At 48.6% G+C, this 21,955-nt stretch overlaps 1 protein-coding gene across 4 annotated transcripts in view; it reads left to right on the forward strand.

Annotated features, from left to right (window-relative positions):
- Positions 1 to 21,955, forward strand: part of bcar1 (BCAR1 scaffold protein, Cas family member) — a 100,512-nt gene that overhangs the window by 44,014 nt on the left and 34,543 nt on the right. The window contains exon 1 of one of the 4 annotated variants that reach the window (XM_061245818.1): positions 7,683 to 7,976. The exons of 2 other annotated variants lie outside the window; for them this stretch is intronic. In XM_061245818.1, the coding sequence (XP_061101802.1) occupies positions 7,941 to 7,976 (36 nt within the window). In that variant the 5' untranslated portion in view covers positions 7,683 to 7,940. Of the gene's footprint in view, positions 1 to 7,682; positions 7,977 to 8,708; positions 9,385 to 21,955 lie in introns of those variants that run through there. One more of the 4 variants, XM_061245819.1, reaches the window with a different exon arrangement.

Genomic DNA, 21,955 nt, shown 5'->3' on the forward strand with positions numbered 1-21,955 from the left:
CGAACCCTGAGCCCATAGCTCTGCTACCATCTCAGTGGAGAGAATCAGGATCTCTGCTCAGAACTCCTGCCAGTTTCACAGTCAATGCTGAGGCCCCATTGCACATTGTAGAAGTGTGGCCATTGTGTTCATGTGGAGGACATTGTCTAGATCTGTGCCAGCTTGTCTGACCATTTTGGCGTTTTTGGGAATCCATTATGTATTAGCTATGTGACCCCCTTGGCCGCATTGTTGAACAGTGACTCAGAAAGGGGGGTTTCCTGTCATTTAGGACCCTAAAGGAAACGCTAGGCCTGGAAGTGAAGGCTCAAAATCCTGTCGCGATCTGAGAGCGGAATCCACATTCCTGCATTCCTGAGAGAGGGGGAGGTGTGTGTGTGTGTGTGTGTGTGTGTGTGTGTGAGAGAGAGAGAGAGAGAGAGAGAGAGAGAGAGAGACAGAGACAGAGACAGAGACAGAGACAGAGACAGAGAGACAGAGACAGAGACAGAGACAGAGACGGATACAGAGGGTTTTGAATTCCCAGATATATGTATAGGAGGGTAAGTGTGGTCAACATGGCTTATAGGACCCTACCAGTAGTCAAACCGTGGCCTGAGAATTCCCCAACCAAGCCATATATAATTCTTCCAGCTGTGCATTTCATTTATCATAAACATTGAGCTTTTTTTGTTTAAAATGACTGGGCAACAGGAGAGCTTTGTTTGAGATTAGTTAAGGATCATTTTCAGTACTGACTGATGATTTATTCACAGTTATTGATGCATGGAATCGCATAGATTATCTGCACTCATAGTAGAAGCAGAGATTCTTGGAGTTTGGGCAAAATGCCAGTTCTCAACATTAAACTTTTTATTATCCATGTATAGCAAGGTCAGATGATTTTCATTTGCTAGGCAGACACAATGTCCACATTTACTTATTATAAAGTTTGGTATCTTACTTAACGGTGGAAAAAAAGGACCCACACAATAGTAGCTCTCAACCTGCGATTGGAACTTGGGACTGTACTGCTTGGGGTTCAGTTCCTCCTATAATGGCACTCTACTGCCCTGCAGTAGTGTGTGGGGTAGGGGTGTATCCAAACTTGAATGCCTTGTTTGGAAATACACAGATATTTTTTCTTGCTGAGGTTGACCAGCAATATTCAGATTTTTTTTTCCTTTTGTCATTTGTTGCCAAGAAAACACAATAAGACAGCATTAGCCTAAATGGAAATGCTTTCCAGTTATAAGAAATGGAAAATCACGTAGTAATCTATAACTGTGTTTGTGTCCATCTAAAATCCGCTAGGTCCAAAGGAGAATTATGATGCAATGGCAATTTCTTGAACGCAATAAAATATAAATTTGAATGCATTTCTCTCTACATTTACAGATGTATTTATGAATGAACAGTGCTTGACTCAGTTTAAATTCAGCTTGGTCGTTTGCTGCTAATCCTTTCAATATCCGCTCAGTGATGTCATGTCTTTTATGGCTGTGTCTTTCTGTGACTTACAGTTGATTAGACTAAGCAGGGGACAATCCCCCTAGGAGCAATGTGGGCATAAGGGTCTTGTTCAAGGGCCCAACCGGGGTACGGATCTTATCATGGCTGGAGGGAGTAAGATACTAAGCCTAACTGCCATCTTAGTTCCACCCATTCTTCTTTGGCAGTTTGAGTCCAGCAACATTTTGGTCAATTGGCAGCTTTAAAAATAAATTGTGTTGTTATACTCTACTTCATGATCAATGATATTTCACAGTAAATCTGGTGCTTTGAAAGCACAACACTTTAGGCTATGAAACTGGTATTTTCTATCGTTTTCACAACATCCAGTTTAAACCATGCCCACCTCTGTACTTTTATCTTAATGCAGATAGAAAGGCAGATAATTCACATGGTTAAACAGATACAGATACAGATACAGATATTGTTTCTGTACGCCACTCAGTTGGAGATATGCACTGGTAGCTTCTCGTAGCTACATGTGTTCTGTAACCACTGCATTAGCGTGAGCCACTGTAGTCAGAGATCTTCCTAGATTATTTCTGAAGAACGTAGCTTGAGGAAACCATCTATCGGGGGAGCTGGAATGGGAGCGAATGATTGCTGTGTCGAAAAGCAATCAGAGCTGTCTAATTAACAGACTGGGACAGAGTTTAATTTCCTTTCTTTCCAGGTTCGTGAGCTTCGGAAGTTCTCTTTGTCTCAAAAGCCTTCATCATGAGGAGAGGTGGAGAATCTCGGAGGAACGCACGTTTGTTTTGCTGACGCCATCTTTAATCCGAATGGGGGAGGGGCTGGGGGGCGGGGTCACCCGTGACATTGCCTCCGTTAACCCTGGAAGTCCACCCCCCCCCCCCTTCCCATTCCCTTTTCCCCAGACGGAAATAATTCTGTTAACTTCCCGCCACATTAATGCTAATCTTTTTATTACAGCGGGGGGAAAAATAGAGAGGAGAATTACCCGGCTTCGTTAATCACATTTACAGAAGACGAGGCTGCTTTGTGTGACCAGCGTTGATTAAAAAAGGCTACTTTGTGATTCTGAATAGTTTTTTAATCATCTCAAAGTATTAACGAGCCTCGCTGATAGGAGAAACAAAAATGAAATATATAAAATCTGCAAATAAACAAACACAATTATCTATGGAAATTACGTTTGGTGCTGCTCAAATGAATCTGGGTCCTGAGGGAGGAATGCGTTTGTAAGCGCTCATTATGATGGAGGATATTTTTGTTTTTATGGCCGCGGCAGTGTGCCTTGTTTACTCCCTCAGGCTGGGATGTGGGAGCCTTTCCCTTTCATGCTGGGAGGCCATCCCTGGCTCTTCCCACAGGATGCGGATTTACTGCCTGTCATCGGGAAACGGGAACTGAACACGTATTTTATACATTGGCTGAGGCTACTTTTCTGACCTTTGGTGATCTGTTATGGCGCCTCTTGTGGTGAACCGCTCTTACTGCCAGAGACAACGAGTGGAGTCAGTGGGCCAATCAGCCAGCGGGCAACTGGGTCAGTCTGTCGGTGAAAGACACCGTTTCTTGGATTGCGGCATCCAGTCAGGGTCAAGCGTAAGCCGAGGCGTTAGTGTCTCTGACGCGAGTTTGAAGAGGGTGGGCGGTACTCTTCCTCTTGTTTTCTTCCTCTTGTTTTTCTTCGAGCTGCCGAGGGGAGAAAGCACACAGCCATAGAGCGGGGACCATGGCGGGTGACTGACAGCTGCGGTTAAAGGAGGCGTCAGTTTAACTGTCCTTCACTGAGCTGTGTGATTGGTACAATTGGCCTGAAGGCCAGGCACGGTGTGAGTGAAGGAAACGATGTCCCACAGAGCCCCTAACAGCCCCTTCCCATGATGCTCCGCTTGTTTAGTTCCTCCAGGAGGTCAAGTGACTGCCTTTCACTGGTTCAGTTAGTGTGTAGCCTCCTCTGAGTGCTTGCTAAAGTCGCTGCGGTAGTTGTGGTAATTTCACAGCAGATTTGCGAGAATGAGAGGCTTTTTTATAACTCGACGTTCCGCTTACAGTTTGGTTTCTGTACAGTAGTTGCAGCCCCGTCTACGGGGACACAAAAAGAGACGAGGGTTTTTTTTTTGTACAGTCACCCATCATCACACAATGCCAGCCCTGTTTGTAGTCTGCTTCGCTGTCAAGCTCTCACTGAACAGCCAGAGATGTATGCCAGATGTAGTGAGTAGAAAGCAGTCTCTGTCATTCTCTTTGCCTGAGTTGCTGTCTGCATCCTCAAACACTGCGGAAAAGCATACACAAAAAGAGCTGCCTGTAAGGGAGATATCTAAAACCAAACAGGTAACTGCCAATGTCTTTCATGCTTTTTGTTGTTTTTGTCCACCTTCTCTTTCTTTTCCTCTCTCATTTCTCTTTCCTCACCCTAATGGCATGCTGTGACCTGTCCTCTCTGCTCAGGCAGGTGTTTGTCAATATTTTTTGTGGGGGAGGTGTGGGAGTGTTGTAAGGTACAAAATGGGTGCTTGTTCCGTTTGTGTTTGCTTCACTCGACGCGAGACGGCCGCCCCTGCTAATCTCGCTCACGCTGAGTAAACACAAATCACCTCATCATTATGGGCACCCTTCTGCTTTGCTTGGCACATTCTCTAAGCCTGGAAATTCACGCAACTAAGCCCGACCTGACAGTCAGTCAGTCATCGGTATCCTGACAGGGCCGTCAAATGAGGTCAGGTGTGCTTTGTGAAAAATCATTTTTCAGACATGGCTGACTGCACTCTAGTTCTGGAAGGGTGTGTGGGGCCTCTCAATGTGAAAGTTCAAATACTTTTAAAAAACGGAAATGATAAAATCCCATTCTCAAAAGCCAAAATAAATAAAATGCATGTTGCTTAACTAAAACCCAGAAAGAACATTTAGACCTACTGGTGACAAGTCACATCAACATCGTTCAGTAGCTTCATCTGACCACACACTCTTTGTGAGCATGTGCATGGACCTCCAACGACGTGGCAGCGCTGGAACGTGGTTACAATCGTGTATTCAAACAAAATACCAAAATACAAAAGGCATTTTGATCTTGGAGAAAGCGGACGCTCATGTTTCCATATCTCCATTCATATTTCCATGTTGATCTTCATCTCAAGCACTACAGAGGCAGCGCAGTGTCTCCAGGCATTCCGCTGGCGTCAGCATGACGAAAGCCGCACTCCGCCGCGAACGGGGCGAGAGGGGAGAGGTGGAGGGCGCGCCGGGGAGCCAGGGAGCGGGCTGGAGCGAGGAGAAGGACGTTCCGGGTTTTCGGGGGTGAGGGGGAACGTGAAGGGGAGGTCAGTGTGTAGGTGTGAGGAATTCTCGGGCTCTCTGGACTGGCACAATGGGCCCAGTGTTCTCCAGAACCGCTCCAAAATCCGCTCACTGTCTCCATTGTTCCCCGATCCGCCGGCCCCGGGGGCCCCAGCCCCGGTGCGCCCGATGAAGGGGAGGAGCCCCCAGAGAGCCCGCCCCTCACTGCCCTTTTCACGCCGTCGGACCGAGATCTGCACCTCCGCTGTAGTTCTGTCCCCGGTTTATCTGCGCCGGAAGTGGTGCTGTTCTTTAGCTGCCAGAGACGCTAACAATATTGTTATTAGCTGTCCTTCCTATATCTCTTGAGCTTGTGACCAGAGAAAAAGTTTCACCAGAAACTGTTTCTAGATGATTCTGTAGGTGAGGCTACCGCTTTCAGAGTCTGTGAATAGAGTTGACCACTCTCTGAAAGTACTGACATCTATGTGTTTGTTGGAAACATGCAGAGAGAGATTTATTTCTATATGTCCTTGTAACCTGCTATGGTGTGGTCAGTTGAGGTTGGCATTCATTTCCTTGCTATAGACATTCTTTTTTTTTTTACACTTGTTCTGAAACCCAGTAATGGACAGGTATATCTGTGCTTCTGTTTTCAGCTTTACAAATTGAAAGAGGTATAATGAGCCAGCCTGGTTCTGGCTTACAATGGGAAAAAGCTGTAATGAGCCAGCCTGGTTCCAGCTCTATAGTGGGAAGGGATGTAATGAGCCAGCCTGGTTCAGCTCTACAGTGGGAAGGGGTATAATGAGCCAGCCTGGTTCTGGCACTACAGTGGGAAGGGGTGTAATGAGCCTGCCTGGTTTAGCTCTGCAGTGGGAAAGGGGTATAATGAGCCAGCCTGGTTCAGCTCTACAGTGGGAAGGGGTATAATGAGCCAGCCTGGTTCAGCTCTACAGTGGGAAGGGGTATATTGAGCCAGCCAGTTCTGGCATTACAGTGGAAAGGGGTGTAATGAGCCAGCCTGGTTCTGGCACTACAGTCAAAAATTATGAGCTAATATGTCCTGGATAGTTTCCTCAAGCACCTGTGCTACTGAATTGGACTTTTTGTTCTTTTTCTACTGACAAGCATGCATTTTAATCTGAAGGCCCCGAAGGAGGAAGGTTCATTAGCCAACGTGCAAGGGGAAACTAATTGAGATGCCGTGTGATGTGATATTCTAATCATCACGGTGACATGGGAGCGTCTGTTTAATTGACAGCAGTGACCTCACCAACACTTTGAAGGGGTAGTGCGTGACTTCCGCGTCGGGCTCCGGCAGTGCTGTAAAGATATCAGCGCTGTGTGTGTGTGTTTGCGTGCGTAAGCAGTGAAATCGCCAGCGACTGAGAGAGCGGCTCCGTCCCCATGGAGATGAGATGTGCGCAGAGGCGACAGTTTGAGGAGACGGCCGTGATAAGCGAGCGGAATTCCCAGCGCTTATGAAAAAAGGATTGGGAGAAAGCGGACGCTTTTCCTGTGTGACGCACCCATCTGTGAGAAATTCCCGCGACTGTCTCCTCGGCCTGTGTGCGCGTTTGTGTGTCAATGTGACATTTCGCTCCGCTGCCCGCCTGCCAGCTCGGTTGCCGGGGATGACGACCTTTGACCCGGCAGCGCTAGCCCGAGGAGGGAGCCGGTGTGTCACAGTTTCCACATTCCTCCCAGCAGCGGTGGGCCGTGTTGGGGAGGTGTGGGGAGGGGGTGGGGGCGTGCGGTAGCTTGCGGTTCCTGGGGGAGGGCAGGTTGCGGGTTGCCTGTACTGCACAGCTCTCAGGCTGTGAGTCTAATGACCTGGTTAATGTGGAGCTACCCCCTCCTCTCACTATCAGGGAGTTCACTGCTCAGAGCCGGCGCAGGAAAACACTCAAGGACACACACACAAACATGGAGCTTTGTCCTGCTCATGCAGAGAATACGCACGCATTTAGACACGTACACACAAACACACGCGCGTACACACACAAACACATGCACGTACGCACACAAACACGCGTACGTAGGCACACATGCACACGCACGTACGCACACAAACACACACACGTACACACACATGCACACACATTCTTTCTCCCTTTCTTTATTTCTCTCTCTCACACACACATAGACACAGACCTGCAGAAACATATGCACACAGAAGACACACATTTCTACATAACATTTAGGCATTTAGCTCTCTCTATCATATGGGGTGCCACACACACATGCACATATGCACCTTAGCTCTCCGTCTTCCACACACAAATACACACACACATGCGCACACACACACAATTTGGCCCTCCCTCTCACGCAAACACATACACATACACATGCACGCACACACATTCTTTCTCCCTTTCTCGATTTCTCTCTCACATCCACATACTGTATATGGGGTGCCAACCACACACGCACACACAGTCACGCACACACGCGCACAAGCACACACACATCATTGTCTTTGAGTGTTTGTGCCTCTCATTGGTTGAATGTGGTCTCTCTCACTGTCATTACTCTGCTGTTGACATACCCCAGCTACTGTTTTTGAGGACAGTGCTCTGTGAGGATGTGATGTCAATGATTATACAGTATGAGTGCACTACATCCTTTGATAGTTGCGATGTAAATACGTTTTTTGCTTTTTGTCGACATTTTGTCACACATCTGAATAATTTCTCAGAAAATATGAACAGCTTCCGAATGCTTGCAATGGAAAGTATTTTCCTTGCATGTAAATAAGTCAGCAATTTTCCAAAACCACATTTTTACATGTGCTAAAAAAATACAGTGAACTCTCTTGCATATTAATATTGGGTACAATTTACGATCAGACCTGTTACATTTTCACGTTTTTCCTATTTTAAAGCATATATATATGTACTCTCTAAAGGCAATAATAAGATATCTTGTGCCGTTCCTTGTAACTGGAAACGCAATGTCATAATACCGATGTGTTGACATATTTCCCGCCTGAACCCACAAGATTTCATTATTTTATATCTGACAAGAAATTCACTTGAACCGCATCGCATATATTATTCCTCTGAATCTGCAACGGCCGTGCCTTCCCTTGCTTCAAGGAAACAGCCCTGTCTGACCGTTTCAGGGACACATCGTGTACTTTCTGTTTAGGAGCGCGTCTGTCACGTCAGGCTCTATCGCGTACATCGTTTGTACTAATGCATGAAATGGAGTTGTTGCTGAGCCGCGCTACAGTGAGTGAGGTTTTTTTATTGTGTTGTTTGTTTCGACTCGTGAACAGCAGTATGATAATGTGTGCTGCTCTACTAATGGTATAACTGGATGTTATTTCTATATTTAATGGTTCGTTTTCTTTGATGATGTCCAGATGTATGGAGGTTTTTCGTGGCAGTGTTTTGGTTTGTATACAGCTGGATATGTGTTCAAGCAGTTGGGGTTTGATGCCTTGCTCAAGGGTATAGCAGCATCCTAGGATTCAAACCCTCGACATGCAGGTGTGCTTGGTCTCGTTTTCACAATTTTATGTCAAATAACAGGCCTGACTTTTCCTCTTTTTGTATTGTTTTGCTTTTCCAACAGAATTGCCCATTGTTGGTCTTTAGACCACACTGGTTTCCAGATAGCTCCTCTGTGATTGGGTGAAATGCCTCACCCTGGTATTAATGGCCCAGTTTCACCTGTTCTGCCCAGTCAATTTTCATTTCCTCTTTAAACCCATTCACTCAAGACATCTGGCTTTAGTTCTTTCTGCTTGTGAACAAGGCGCAAGTATTCCGGGACATTGTGGAAAATGAGTTTTAATGGAGTGGTCATTTTTATATATGTAACATTTTTTTATATATATTTTATATGACATTTTAAATATATCATTTTTTATGATATCATTTCAGTATTAAAATGCATGTGAACATGTATGTGCCTTTGCATGCAGCACAGTGATGCAAAGACATGGAGAATGCTAAAACGGAAGCATTTTCATGGAGGAGATGGCGATGTCAAAACAAGGGAATGGAAATCAGGGAATGGAAAGCCAAAAATGAAAAAGTGTTAATGGGGAAAGAAGGAAGAGAGAGGGCGAGGAAGGGGAGAGAGAGACAGAGAGAGGGAGAGATGGACAGAAAGAGAGAGAGCCAGAGAGAACAGGGGGAAAACATTGAGAATGAGACTATATGTCCCTCCAAGTTCCAGGCAGGAGGCTGCACATTCCACACAGGCAGGGGAGAGAGCGGGCAAGCCTCATTAGCATAAGAAGCGAGGCCTCGTCCAATGGCGAAGCGGGAGAGGAGCGCTAGGATTGAGGAGGCACTGGGAGGTGTAAGGTTTCCGCGCATTCCTCCCTCCCCCTGGCCGTAGAGAGAAGAGAGAGAGAGAAAGAGAGGGAGGGAGAAGGACAGAGAGAGAGCTGGAAGTGACTGTGTTGAGAAGGGGGAACAGGATCCACTCATTCTTACCCTGTGAGATCACACTACTGCTGGAGAATGCATTAGGACCTGCCTGAGTTTTTCACCTTGGAGACGAGAGGGAACTTTAATTCCAGGCCGGCCCGAGAAGATATTTCTTTTTTTCCGGCCGAATTCCGGCCCCCGAAACTCTCTCCCTGGGGTCGCGCGACGTACAAGAGAGCTGAAAATGAACTATCTGGTGAGTGTGTGTGTCTGTGTGTGTGTGTGTGTGTGTGTGTGTCTGTGCGCTCGCGGTTCCCATCGCTGTTTGAACGGGCTAAGCTGGAGACTCTTAATACCCCCCTGCTGTAAAGCGAAAGAACCAAAGGGCAAAGAGAAGAAAGAATGGAGTAGTCTTAGGACACAGACAAGAGTGAGGGGGCTAGGGAAGGCAACACAAGGGCTTTTTTTCTAGCCTTGTATTGCTAGTCAACTGTAATTACTATTTATTGTAGTGTGTGTACGTAAGTGTGTGTGTGTGTGTGTGTGTGTGTGTGTGTGTGTCTATGTATGTATGTATGTGCGTGTGTGAGTGTGTGAGTGTGAGACTATGCTTGCGTGTACACTGTGTATTGAGGACCTTGACAACCAAGTTTACAAATGTTATCTGACACAACAGCGGCAACACAAAAAAGCAATAACTCTGAATCCCGAGGTCGTAAACGTGCAGTTTCCCCCCGGCTGTCTTCAGGGTTTCAGAATCGGTGCCAAATCTGGACATTTCTTTCCTCCCGGGGTTAAAACGAGGCCTTTTTCGTCTCTGTGGCGAGAATCCGAGGGCTTACGTTGTTGTAAAACAGAAAGAAAGGTGGAAAAAGGGCACTTTGAGCCAAGGCGAGCGGCCTCTCGGTGCTGACTCAGGAGAAAGTTGAAAGATTAAGGTTTTATGAGGAAGGAGAGGAGAGAGGGGAGGCGGTGAGGCCGGCCCGGCTCCCTGCTATTGTTCCAGGCTCCTGGCACTCTGTCAGCTCCCTGTTGCAGTGACACAGACAGACCGCTATTTCGGAGGTTTTGTGACCCGTCTTATTCCTGTCTCTGGGAGACGGTTCCCAACATCGGAACCCTCCCGAGGGACCGCTGGGGCAGCCCCCCCAACCCCCGCCCCCTCTCAAATGTGCTGGGAACGTTACTTCGGACACACGGCGAGAATGGCGTTTTACTGGAAGCTGAATTGCTGACACTTATGCCTTGCAGCGCTCAAGTAGGCTTATACCCAGCAGGGTATGAGTACAGTGCTCTGATTTGGAACATTGTTATTGCCCCCCTGTGCAAGCCAGTTAAACTGTAGCGCTTCAGTAAATATCCAGACGTATAAATGGCTAACATTTTAAAAGGTTAGTTATGTAAGTTGCCCTCAAGAGGAGTGTCTGCCTAGCAAATAAATATTGTAATATATTCTAGCTGATGTACTTTTGTGTGTAAGGGCTAGCTGAAGAGCAGCCTCACGTTATTGCAGGGAATTATTTTTAGAAAACTGTGGGCGCTTCAGCAATATAACAGGAGCAGTCAGCAGCTCTGTGTGTGGAAGGGAAGAAGTTTGTATTTCACTTTTTCTTTTCTTTTTTTACAAGCTTCACACTTCATACTTCTGCTGTGAAAATGTTTTTCCTTCTTGTTGTCTGAAATAACAAACTCGCGCCAGGGCGGTGTAAAACGGTGTTTAGAGAGGTAGCGGTTGTCTGACGTAGCACTAAGCGTCATACCTAGAGGGCAGGTGCTCTCCGGTGTGTGTTTTTAGCCCGAGCGGTGTCTGAACAACGTGAACGTGTTCTGGTTTAATGTTTAATGACCTCTCTTGTGCTGACTCACTCATTCAGAGCCTTTAACCCCATCCTTGCTTGCCAGGGCAGGATGTCTATCAAGGTGGGGGTGGGGTGGAACTGCTTTTCAGGAGCCGCTTGATGGGTTCGAACCTTCCCTCCCTGCCCCTGGAGCTGTTTGTAGATGCAGCGGTTACCTTATTAGCCATATGACCGCGAGGCTGTTAGGCGGAATCCAGGGTAGGATGTTTATCTTCTACTTCCTGAATTTCCCACGAGAGTAGCACTCACCCCCTTCCTAAGCGGTCTCCTGAGCCAGTTACCGCGACCCTCATCGAGTTAACATTATGTGAGCCGTAAGCAGGGAGCGTGTGGGTGACTCTCCAGGCTCTGGGCTCAGGATTAGAAAGGAAAGGTCAGCTGACTGACATGAGGCAGGAGCAGGTCTGTCTGACTCAGCCCTGACTAACAGGCCTCTGGGGCCGGGGTGGGAATCCCCCCTCTACAAGTTCCAGAAAGATCTGGCCAGATGCCTCCTGGGTCGTGTGTAAGTAGAGTTCAGGTCCAGGTGTGGAGGGAGGTACCCCAGCTGAGGTCCATGTCGAGCCCTCAGGCAGAATGATGCATATTGTTCCTGGTAATGATTTTCTCTGTAGAACATAATACATATAATACAGTTGTGAGTTGTGAGTTCTGAAACAATGGTTACAGGCAGAGTTAATTTGATTCTCTGATTCAGCCAGAGGTGAGGTTTGATTCTCTGATTCAGCCAGAGGTGAGGTTTGATTCTCTGATTCAGCCAGAGGTGAGGTTTGATTCTCTGATTCAGCCAGAGGTGAGGTTTGATTCTCTGATTCAGCCAGAGGTGAGGTTTGATTCTCTGATTCAGCCAGAGGTGAGGTTTGATTCTCTGATTATCGCAGGTACAGATACTATCTTGTTTTTAGGTAAAATAGGCATTAGCTAGTGGTAGGAAAATGGCGATCATTGTTGGTCTGAATAGCTTGTACTCATTATCTTATGTTCTGCTGCGGTTTGATTCTGTGATAGACGCAGGTGTGGTTTGAGTTTGTGGTACAGGCACAGATGAGCTCTGTTATTGTTGTAGAGGCTTGAGTGCAGGTGAGCAATGTAATTGGATGAAAGGTGACAGTTGAGTCTGATGTAGAGATTCAGGTGTGTGACTGTGATCTGTCACAGTGGTAGAAGAAAAGGTACATTGGTGAGGTACAAATGCACAAATGCATTGCTGAGGTATGAGTGTTGGATACACGTTGGCGCAGGTGAGATTTGTTGAGGTGATATGTGTTATTGTGACAGAAATACGGGCGATGCTTCGAGTCAGGTGCGTGGGTACGGAGGTGAGGCCTGCCGGTCTCTCGGGCGGCCTTCGTCAGAGCGGAGAGGACGGGCCGGCCCTGACGCACTGGCCCAGCGCGCTGTGTACACAGGGGGGAAGTGTGCGGTGCGACGCTCTTACAGCATGCGCAAACACGCTTGCGACACACAGCCAGCCGCCGGCCTCTGCAAACACACTCCGCCGTGTCACCTTTGTTCCGCGCGGAGGAAGCAAATTAAGGAGCAGCTGTGCAGAGAGAAAGAGACGTTAAAAACAGAATGGAAAAATTCATAATATGCTGAGACTCCACCAAGGCCTGACCTGCTGGAGAGGAGAAAGCCGGCATCAAAATGGCCTTCTAATGTCTTTCCCTCCCTCATTCTCTTTTTTTCCCCTCTCTTTCTCTCTCTCTCTCTCTCTCTCTCCCGCATTGTCCCTCTGTTCCTCCTCCGGCGACAGAACTGATTAGCCGAGGTCATTAGCACTCAGAAAGTTGGCAGATTCCATTACTCTTATCAGCTTTGGGAGTGAGTGAATGAATTACATAAATACACAGCAAAACCTTATTACTGCAGTTTGCCCAAGGAGTTGTGTGTGTGTGCAGGTCTGCCTGTGTGTGTGTTTGTTTGTGCATGAGCGCTTGCATGTGTAGGTGTGCGTATGTGTGCGTGTATGCGTGTGTGCTTGCGTGTGTGTCTGTTTGTGTGTACATACCCGTACGTGTGTTAGTGTGCGGTTGTGTGGATGTGTACACTAAGGTGTGTGCCTGTGTGTTTGTGTGCATGCGTGTTAATGCCAGTATGTATTTCTATATATGCATGTGTGTGCAGAGACCTGTGTGGAGTGTGTGTCTGTGATTTCACGTCTCCCCCAGACAGCGCTCAGCTCCGAGCGTAACCGCGGGTGACCAGGTGTGATGGTAATCGGGATAATCCCGTCTTGTCTCAGCCCTGCGCCGATACTCACAGGAAAGGGCGAGTTTACACTAAACACCTGGATTAGAAACAGCTGGCCAGGTCACTGAGCTCAGAACAGAGAGAAACTCCCTCTCCCTCTCGCTCGCTCTCTCTCTCCCTCCCTCCCTCTCTCTCTCCCTCTCTCTTTGTCTGTCTGTCTGCTCTGATCCCAGTGGAGCCCCTCAGTGCCTAGGCCGTTATTAGGCCCTGCAGCACCTGCTGTTGATGACTGAAGATTATAGAGAGACGCAGAGGATTACAGGGAGTGTATCATAACACACGTGCGCAGTCATACACACACGCATACAAACACACGCACACAGTCACATGCATATGTGTACACATAAACACGCACACAAACGCACACACACACACATTCACGTGCAGTCACAGGCAAAGACACACACACCACACACACACACACACACATACACGCACACATACACACACACTCACACACACACACACCCGCACACATACACACACACGCATTCATACACACACCTGCACTCATTCACAGACAGTGTACTGTGTATATCAGTATAAATACACCCAGGAGAGTAGTTCAGTCACGTCACGTGGCTGTTTAGTGTTCCTTAGCCCGTAGATTCACAGTGCTTTCCCCCCCCGATCGTATGCTCCTGTCCACACAGCGTTAATCGCACAGGTCTGCCTTCTCCTGCGGGGTTTAAACGCTCTGTCCTGTTACCGTGACCACCGTGGTCACCGTGGCGACTGCTAGATCTCACCAGAACACGGAGCGCGGGGTGGGATAAGGCTCAGCCCTTCATCTCCCTGCGCAACACAGCCCCCGGGGGCATGTGGAAGGCTCATCCCAGCCCCCCTGCCCCGGGGGCACCTGCTCTGCAGAAGCAGAGGGCCTCTGAGCTCAGACGGGCCTGGGTGCTGCTGACGGCAGGACCTGCAGACGCAGGTGCTGCTGGTGTCTCTGGTGCTCTGTTTACGGGAGCTCTGGTGAATGCGTGTCCTCTAGGCGTCACAGAAGAAGCGGGGGAGAGAGAGAAAAGGTGGGAAGGCAGAGAGAGACAGAGAGAGAGAGCGAAAGGCCATGGGAGAAATAGATTTATGCAATAGGAGAGGAAATGGGGGTGCAAGTTTGGGAACGAGGGGAAGGGTTGTTGAATTGTTGCTGCTGGGGGAGATTTTCAGTTGGATTCAGTGTTAAGTGTCTCGGCGAAGGCCAGGCTGAACTTCTCGCTCTCCCAGTGCAGCGATTGAAATGGCTTTTACCTCACCTTCTTCCCTCTGCTTCTTTCTGCTGTTAAATCTGATATGTTCTTAAATTAACATTCTTATGCTGATGTAACAATCGCTACTGGTAACTGAAAGCAATGGAGTTCTCGAACACTGACTTGGAAAACATTCCAAAAAGCTTACACTTCAAAAGGTTAAGAAAGAGAGACACCCTGGTATGTACCCCTGCTGAGTGTACTCTTGTGCTCCCCTGAGGAGAGATGGGAGTGTTTAATAAACAAACAGGCCCGGGACGTCTGTCGGCAGCCCTGTGTTTGGTGGAGGGGCATGCAGGTGAGGCGTGCCACAGGCAGGTACCAGCAGATCGAGCTGTCGCTGGTGGACGCACTGGTCTAGGCCTCTAGGTCGCCCCAAGTAATGGCCATGGCAACCAGTAATGGCCAGAGCAAAGCTTGTAAAATACTATAGCGATACACATATCGGCCAGGTCTGTGCACCTGAAGTATAATCCTTTATTGGTATCAAACAGCGTTTTTCACCCATAGTGTATGTTCCACAGGGCAAACTTGAGTTTATCAGCTACATTTGACTAAGTGTGCTCATCACTGTTTTGCATTCAAATATTTTCTACACTTGACTTTTCTTGTCTGGTGTATTGGAACCTATGAAATACTGTCAAAAAGTGCAAACACCACCTTCTGGTCCTCTTGGTTGGCTCAGTTTGATACCTGGCCAGATCAATCGAGCACAGAAGAGTATTTGCATCCAAAACTATTCCGTATTGGACCCAGGTCTGGTAGTCATTTGCGTATGATCACAGACACCTGAGCAGTCTGCGTGTCTCGTTGCTGTATACAGTGTGAAAGTATACAGCGGAAAAGTGGAGCACGAGCCTTCTGTGTGTGACCCAGAAAGGGCCGTTGAGAGCTGAGCTGCTTCTCCCGGTGGACCTGTGCAATCAGCGAGGGCCCGCGGTGTTTCCATGGCACCGGGGCCCGGGCTGACAGCGGGACGTGACCTAGAGTACGCTGGAGGTGCACCGTGTGCTCGCCGGAGCTATTTTCACAGTGGCTTCCTCAGACCGCCCCGCCAAGCCGCCGGAATGTTCTTCTGAGGTCACAGCCGTGTCCCTGCAGCCTCGCAAGGGAAAATGTGTTTTTTTTTCTTTTTTTTTTTCTCCCGGATGATTAAAATTGCGGAGTATTGGGAAAATGCAGTGGCTGTTATTCCCACCGTGGTGGCCCTGTGTCGGAGCGTGTAGGACGGCGGTCTCGCACTCGTTACCACGGGGGGCCGTGTGTACGCAGGCTTTCATTCCCACCAATGAATGCTGCCTTTTGTATTGTGATTACTCATTCAGCCATATGCATTTAACTGCATTAAAGCGCAGAATATGAGTATGTTATATAGACAACACAAATAACACATTTCACTTGATATACGTCGTGAAAAAAACAACCCTAATTCAGCAAATATGGAAGTAATGAAATGATAAGGCTGGATTTTAAAAGCAGCATACACACGGCCCTCTATGGCACTGAGTCTGAGACCACTGGTGTAGGGTGAGGGGGTGGTAGGGGGGTTTTGGTTTGAGCGTGCTGTGCGCGCGCGCGCGCGCGCGTGTGTGTGTGTGTGTGTGTGTGTGTTGTGCCGGTGTTTAGTTTAATTGGTGTTTTTGCAGTGCGGTGTGTGGCTCAGTCAGCCAGGTGTGGAGCATGGGAGGGGGCAGAGTTTGACTCATACCTGCCTGTCAGTCAGCCTGCCAGAGGCACGCGCTGTTGTGAAATGGGCCGCATTCCTGCGCTTTGCCGTAGCCTGTAGCTACATGTTTCTCAGGTGTGTTTCTCAATGCTTACGGCTGGCTGGGGCGGAGAGGTTTGTGTGCATTTTTCCAGGTGAGTGAGTTTGGTAATGGGAGATGTCACTCCTCACCAGTATGTAGCTCTGTCAGCTGGTTTGGTTTGGACTTGAAGGGGAGGTGGGGGTGGGGGGGTGGTTCTCAACAGGAAAAATAGATTTAACCCAGAAGACAAACTGAACTCGGCTTCCTATCTACCTAGACCCTGGCTCCCGCAAAATGGTGTCCGTAGCAGAAGTTGCTTGTTTGATTCCCAGGTGGGGTGCTGCCATTTTACCCTTGAGCAAATGCCTGAAGCGGAATTAAAGTAATAAATGTCCAGCTGCTTAAATTGATGGTTAGCCGTGTAAGTTTATCTGGGGAAGAGCATTGGATGAACGCCTAAATGAAAATGTAAACATAGCCGTGTCACTTTGATGACTCTCCTTTCAATGGGGGGCCTGTAAATACTGCTATAAGAGAACAGTGCCACGCTACCTAGCACAGTGCGTGTGTGGGGAGAGGGTTTTGGAGCATAGCCTGGGTGAGGAAGGGCTGATATGGCTCTTAGCGTGAGCCGTGCGGTAAGGGCGGCTGCCTGCCCTGAACGCGGGGGACACGGAGAGTCCAGGCTAGCGTACGGTAACCAGGAGAGGAGCGCAGAGGTGGAGGAATGTTCCGGCGGGTCGGGTCACAGAGCAGCGTGAGACGAGAGCGCGCTCGCTGGAACTCGCCGGAACTGGCCCGTCGCATTCCAGAGGCGTCTATTTCTCCCCCTCTTCCTCTTTCTCTCCCTCTCTATCTCTCTCTCTCCCTCCCTGACCCTCCTTTCCTCACATAAACATTCACGCATACCGCCCGTGGCAGCTCGCATTCTTGACATAGCCCTCATTTCTCAATTAAATTCTCCCGATCAGCATTTAGCAGAGAGTCTTCAGATCAGTCAGCTGCAGCTACAGGAGCCTGTTACTGTAGTAGAAGGAAAGAGTGAGAAAAGGGAGGAGTAGTGAGAGGATTGGATAGATTGGCAAGAGAGATGTATGTATGTGTTTTGAGGGGGTTTTATCCAAACCCATGTACCGTATTCGGAAATGCACAGATAATACTTTGCATTGTATACAGATATTCTTTCCTGCAGTTGACCGAGTATTGGGAGGATAATTCGGAAAATGTGATGAGCGGAAATAGTGAGCAGATACCAAAGCAACTTTTTTTGTTGTCCCGCACAATAAAACAGCATATACAGTATGTCATTCTTGTTTCTTTGTTCTTTCTACTTCTGTAAAATTAATGCTTTGGCCACATCATTTATCAATTGGCCCATTCAAATTTGAACATGAGACATGAGGCGTAATTATTTTTATAATTGATGTTCTTTTGTGTTATCATAAATGGGGGAGAATGAGGCTGGGCAGAAAGGTGGAGATGGCAGTATTTGGGATAGAGAGAACGGAAAACAAAGAAGAAAGAGAAAGATGTGTTTCTGAGCGTTGGCTCGATTCTGAGCGAGTGCATGTTTAATCTTGTTTCTGAGGAGTGCTCCAGCTGCAACCTCTGTTTTTGCTCAGGGCAAAACTTTTCACTAGCTTGTAGGTTTCGCTATATTTCCCTAACCTATAGCTAGTGTGCTTCCCCTAAGCTTTTCCTAACCTATAGCTAGTCTGCTTCCTCTAAGCTTTTCCTAACCTATAGCTAGTGTGCTTCCCCTAAGCTTTTCCTAACCTATAGCTAGTGTGCGTCCTCTCTGCTTTTTCTAACCTGTAGCTAGAATGTATTTTCCCTTTGTTTTCTCTGCTCTGCAGCTCTGCTCTGTGATGTATCTGTCACATGAAATATGGTATTTACCCCCCGGGCAGTGCTGCTGGGATGTTCCTCCACTCCCCTGTTTTTTCCTATGGGAAGTGTCCCTGTGAAGTGTTGGTGTGGAACTCGGAGACGAACACAAACATTCCTGAGGAATGTCTCAGCGCTCGGAGCGTGTGTCACGGAGCTCGCTCCCGAAACAGCCGTTGTGCAACACGCCGGCTCCCGAGCTCTCCCAGCCTCAAACCGCCCATGAAGGCGACGCCGAGCTCCGCGTCTGCCTGAGTCACGCACCGGGGATCCCGCTCCGCTCTGCCAGGGCGTTCACCCTCGACCACACACAGCCAATCCTCTCTCTCACCGTCTACCACACACAGCCAATCCTCTCTCTCACTGTCTACCACACACAGCCAATCCTCTCTCTCACCCTCTACCACACACAGCCAATCCTCTCTCTCACCCTCTACCACACACAGCCAATCCTCTCTCTCACTATCTACCACACACAGCCAATCCTCTCTCTCACCCTCTACCACACACAGCCAATCCTCTCTCTCACTATCTACCACACACAGCCAATCCTCTCTCTCACCCTCTACCACACACAGCCAATTCTCTCTCTCACCGTCTACCACACACATCCAATCCTCTCTCTCACCGTCTACCACACACAGCCAATCCTCTCTCTCACCGTCTACCACACACAGCCAATCCTCTCTCTCACCGTCTACCACACACAGCCAATCCTCTCTCTCACCGTCTACCACACACAGCCAATCCTCTCTCTCACCGTCTACCACACACAGCCAATCCTCTCTCTCACCATCTACCACACACAGGCAATTCTCTCTCTCACCGTCTACCACACACAGGCAATTCTCTCTCTCACCGTCTACCACACACAGGCAATTCTCTCTCGAACACAAGCAATATCTCTCTCGCTCGTCTTCTCTAACACAAGCAACCTCTTCTCTCTCTCTCTGACACAAGCAATCTCTTCTCTCTCTTTCTCTCTGACAGAAGCAGGCTCCTCACTCTCTCTCTTTCTCTCTGACACAAATAGGTCTCTGTGTGCAGTAGTCAAAGCAACTCACGCACCTCTCTCTGCATGGCTGCGTTGTTGACGCTACGCTGTAACAGCAGAACAGCTTTCCCACTGTCTGCCCGGTGCGCACCGGTTCCAAATAAAACTTTGGTCCCCCGTGACCCTTTTGTGTTCCCAGTTGTCAAGGTGCCCTGAGGGGGATGGGCAGCCATGTTTTGTCAGCAAGGCCCCTTCTGTCCCAAACCAATAAAAAGCTGTGTTGGTATTAGTTCTGAAATGGGGGGTTGGGTGGACAAAGGAATGGAAAGAAGAATGGCTTTGTCTGCTTTTGCCTTGTTTTCAGACGTTTATTGCTCTTGTTCTTTGTGATAGAGTGTAAGCATGCGAGTGCTTGGGTACATTGGGCTCCAACCCCCCGCACACAGTGCAGTGTGAGCTCCATTCCCACCGTGACTTCGCCTGTGTTTGTGCGCGAGGTCATAAACAGGCCCTGACCCCTCCCCCTGTCCGGCCCGCTCTGCCAGCTGCTGCGTTACTTCCTGTTCGCTGCCTCTACAGGAAGTAGGCCTCTCCCTGCTCTCCTCTCTCCCCGCCGCGCGCCGCCTCCATCTTTCTCACCCTCTCTCTCTCCCTGTTCCTGCCTTTCTCCCTCAACAGCTCCTTTGCCACCTCTTTCTCTCACCCCCTCTTTTTCTCTCTCCATTTCTTTCTCCCTCTCTCTCCATCGCACGGGGGCAGTTTGCACTATAGTGGCTAAGGTACATGACTGGGACCCTGAAGGTTAGTGGTTCAAGCCCCGATGTAGCTTTGATCAGATCCACACAGCCGTTGGGCCCTTGAGCAAGGCCCTTAAACCCACATTGCTCCAGGGGAGGATTGTCCCCTGCTTAGTCTAATCAACTCTTAAGTCGCTTTGGATAAAAGCGTCAGCTGATTGACCAATTATTATTACTATCGTTGTCTCTTCGGTCTTCTTCCTGCTCTTTTTCCTTCTCTCTCGCTCTCTGGTCGTCTCCATGTTGTTATCGGTTCCTCTCCCTGACCCTCTCACTGTCTGCCCCACGTACGCACCCCGCCCTCCCCTCCCCACCCCCGACAGTGGCCTGCGACCCCCCGCTGGCCCCTTTTACATGTAAATGGGCGCACTCTTCATTTCCCCCGGCCCAAGAATTTCCTTTCTTCTTCGCCTGTTCTCCTCGGGTCAGAAAATGGACTCTGGCGGCAGATTAATGGCCGAAGGCACGAGGGGACGTTTTGACCCCGATGAAACGCGGGGGTGTTGCAGCGCAGGGGCCCCGTGCTATTCGGGTGATTTAGGGCCACAGCACTCGTCCCGTGTTTGCTCTGGAACAGAAAGGGTTCTATGAGATCAGAACTTCTGGAATCCTCCGGATTTTTCCGTCTTCTGGGTTCCCAATGCGTGGGACTCATGTATGGCCCCACGGATTAGTGTGCCTTCTCTGTGTGTTTTTACCACAAATATTAATGTGTCGTGCCGAATGAGTCTTTTCACACGGACTCATACCCGCGGTGTGAATGTTAACACACACATCAATACCCTGTCTGTGTGTGTCGCCACTGAGATTATTATTATATACCAGGTTTATGTTTTGTTACCACAATGATTAATATACTTTGTCTGTGATTTTTTGAATCAGATTCATCTGTCCAGTCTGTGTGTGATTAATGTCTGCATGAGTGAGACCAGGGAACAGTGTGTATGTGTGTGTGTGCATATGAGTGCGCATGCGTGTGTGTGTGTTTGTTTGCATGTGTGCATATGAGTGTGCATGTGAGTGTGTGTGTGTGTGCGCATATGAGTGCGGGCGCGTGTGTGTTTGTGTAAGTGTGTGTATATGAGTGTGCACACTTGTTTGTGTGTGTCTGTGTGTGTGTGTGTGTGCACATATGAGTCAGCATGACTGTGAGTGTGTGTGTTTGTGTGCATGTGTGTGTGTGAGTGCATGTGTGTGAGTGTGTGTGTGTGTGTGTTTGTGTGCATGTGTGCATATGAGTGCGGGCGCGTGTGAGTGTGTATGTGTGTGTGTGTTTGTGGGCGTGTGTGTGTGAGTGTGTCCGTGTGAGCTTATGCCTGCGCCTCTCAGCTGGGCCAGGGAGTGGCACGAGGTGTCCATGGAAACAGTGACGTCACCGTGTCCTCAGTCCAAGAAGGCCAGACCTCAGACTATACAATTACACTCCCGGAGCAGACAGCTCAATGATGTCATTACACCCGAGGGATAGACATCTAAAGTGTGCTTTTAAACCCCACCCCCCTTACCTCTTCTCCACCTAGGGCATCCCCCCATCTCCCCTGAGAACACCCCCACCCTCCCAGCCTAACTACCCTCACCCCCCTGCGTTAATCTGCCCCCTTCTCTTCTGCCCCTGTCCTGCCTACAGCCACTTTCCCTTTGTGTCTCACGCTCTCCACGTTAGATTTAAGTAAATTAGGGAAATCCTCAGCTGCAGTTGTTGTGTTTTATTCATGCGCTAGAGCAGAATTATTTTCCCATCTGCACATCTGCCCAATTTACGGTTAATAAATATGCATGTATGGCTCCTGTGTTTTATGTGTGTTTAATCTGCCTTCCCTAGACTGCTGAGAAACGGTGTCCCCCTTTAAAAAAAAGGAAAAGAAATCCTAAATCACCTGGAGGTGGGAATGATTCACTAAGCAAATAGCATTCTCCCTCCAACAGCGCGCCCCCCCACATATTCACACTGACGTGCACAAGGCTTTGTCCTCTTCATTACCACTGAGGTCAGGGCACATTTTTAGCAGAGTCATTGCGCACTCACTCTCTGTGTATAC

Source organism: Conger conger, chromosome 6, assembly GCF_963514075.1.
Source record: "Conger conger chromosome 6, fConCon1.1, whole genome shotgun sequence".
In the NCBI taxonomy this organism is placed as follows: Eukaryota; Metazoa; Chordata; class Actinopteri; order Anguilliformes; family Congridae; genus Conger; species Conger conger.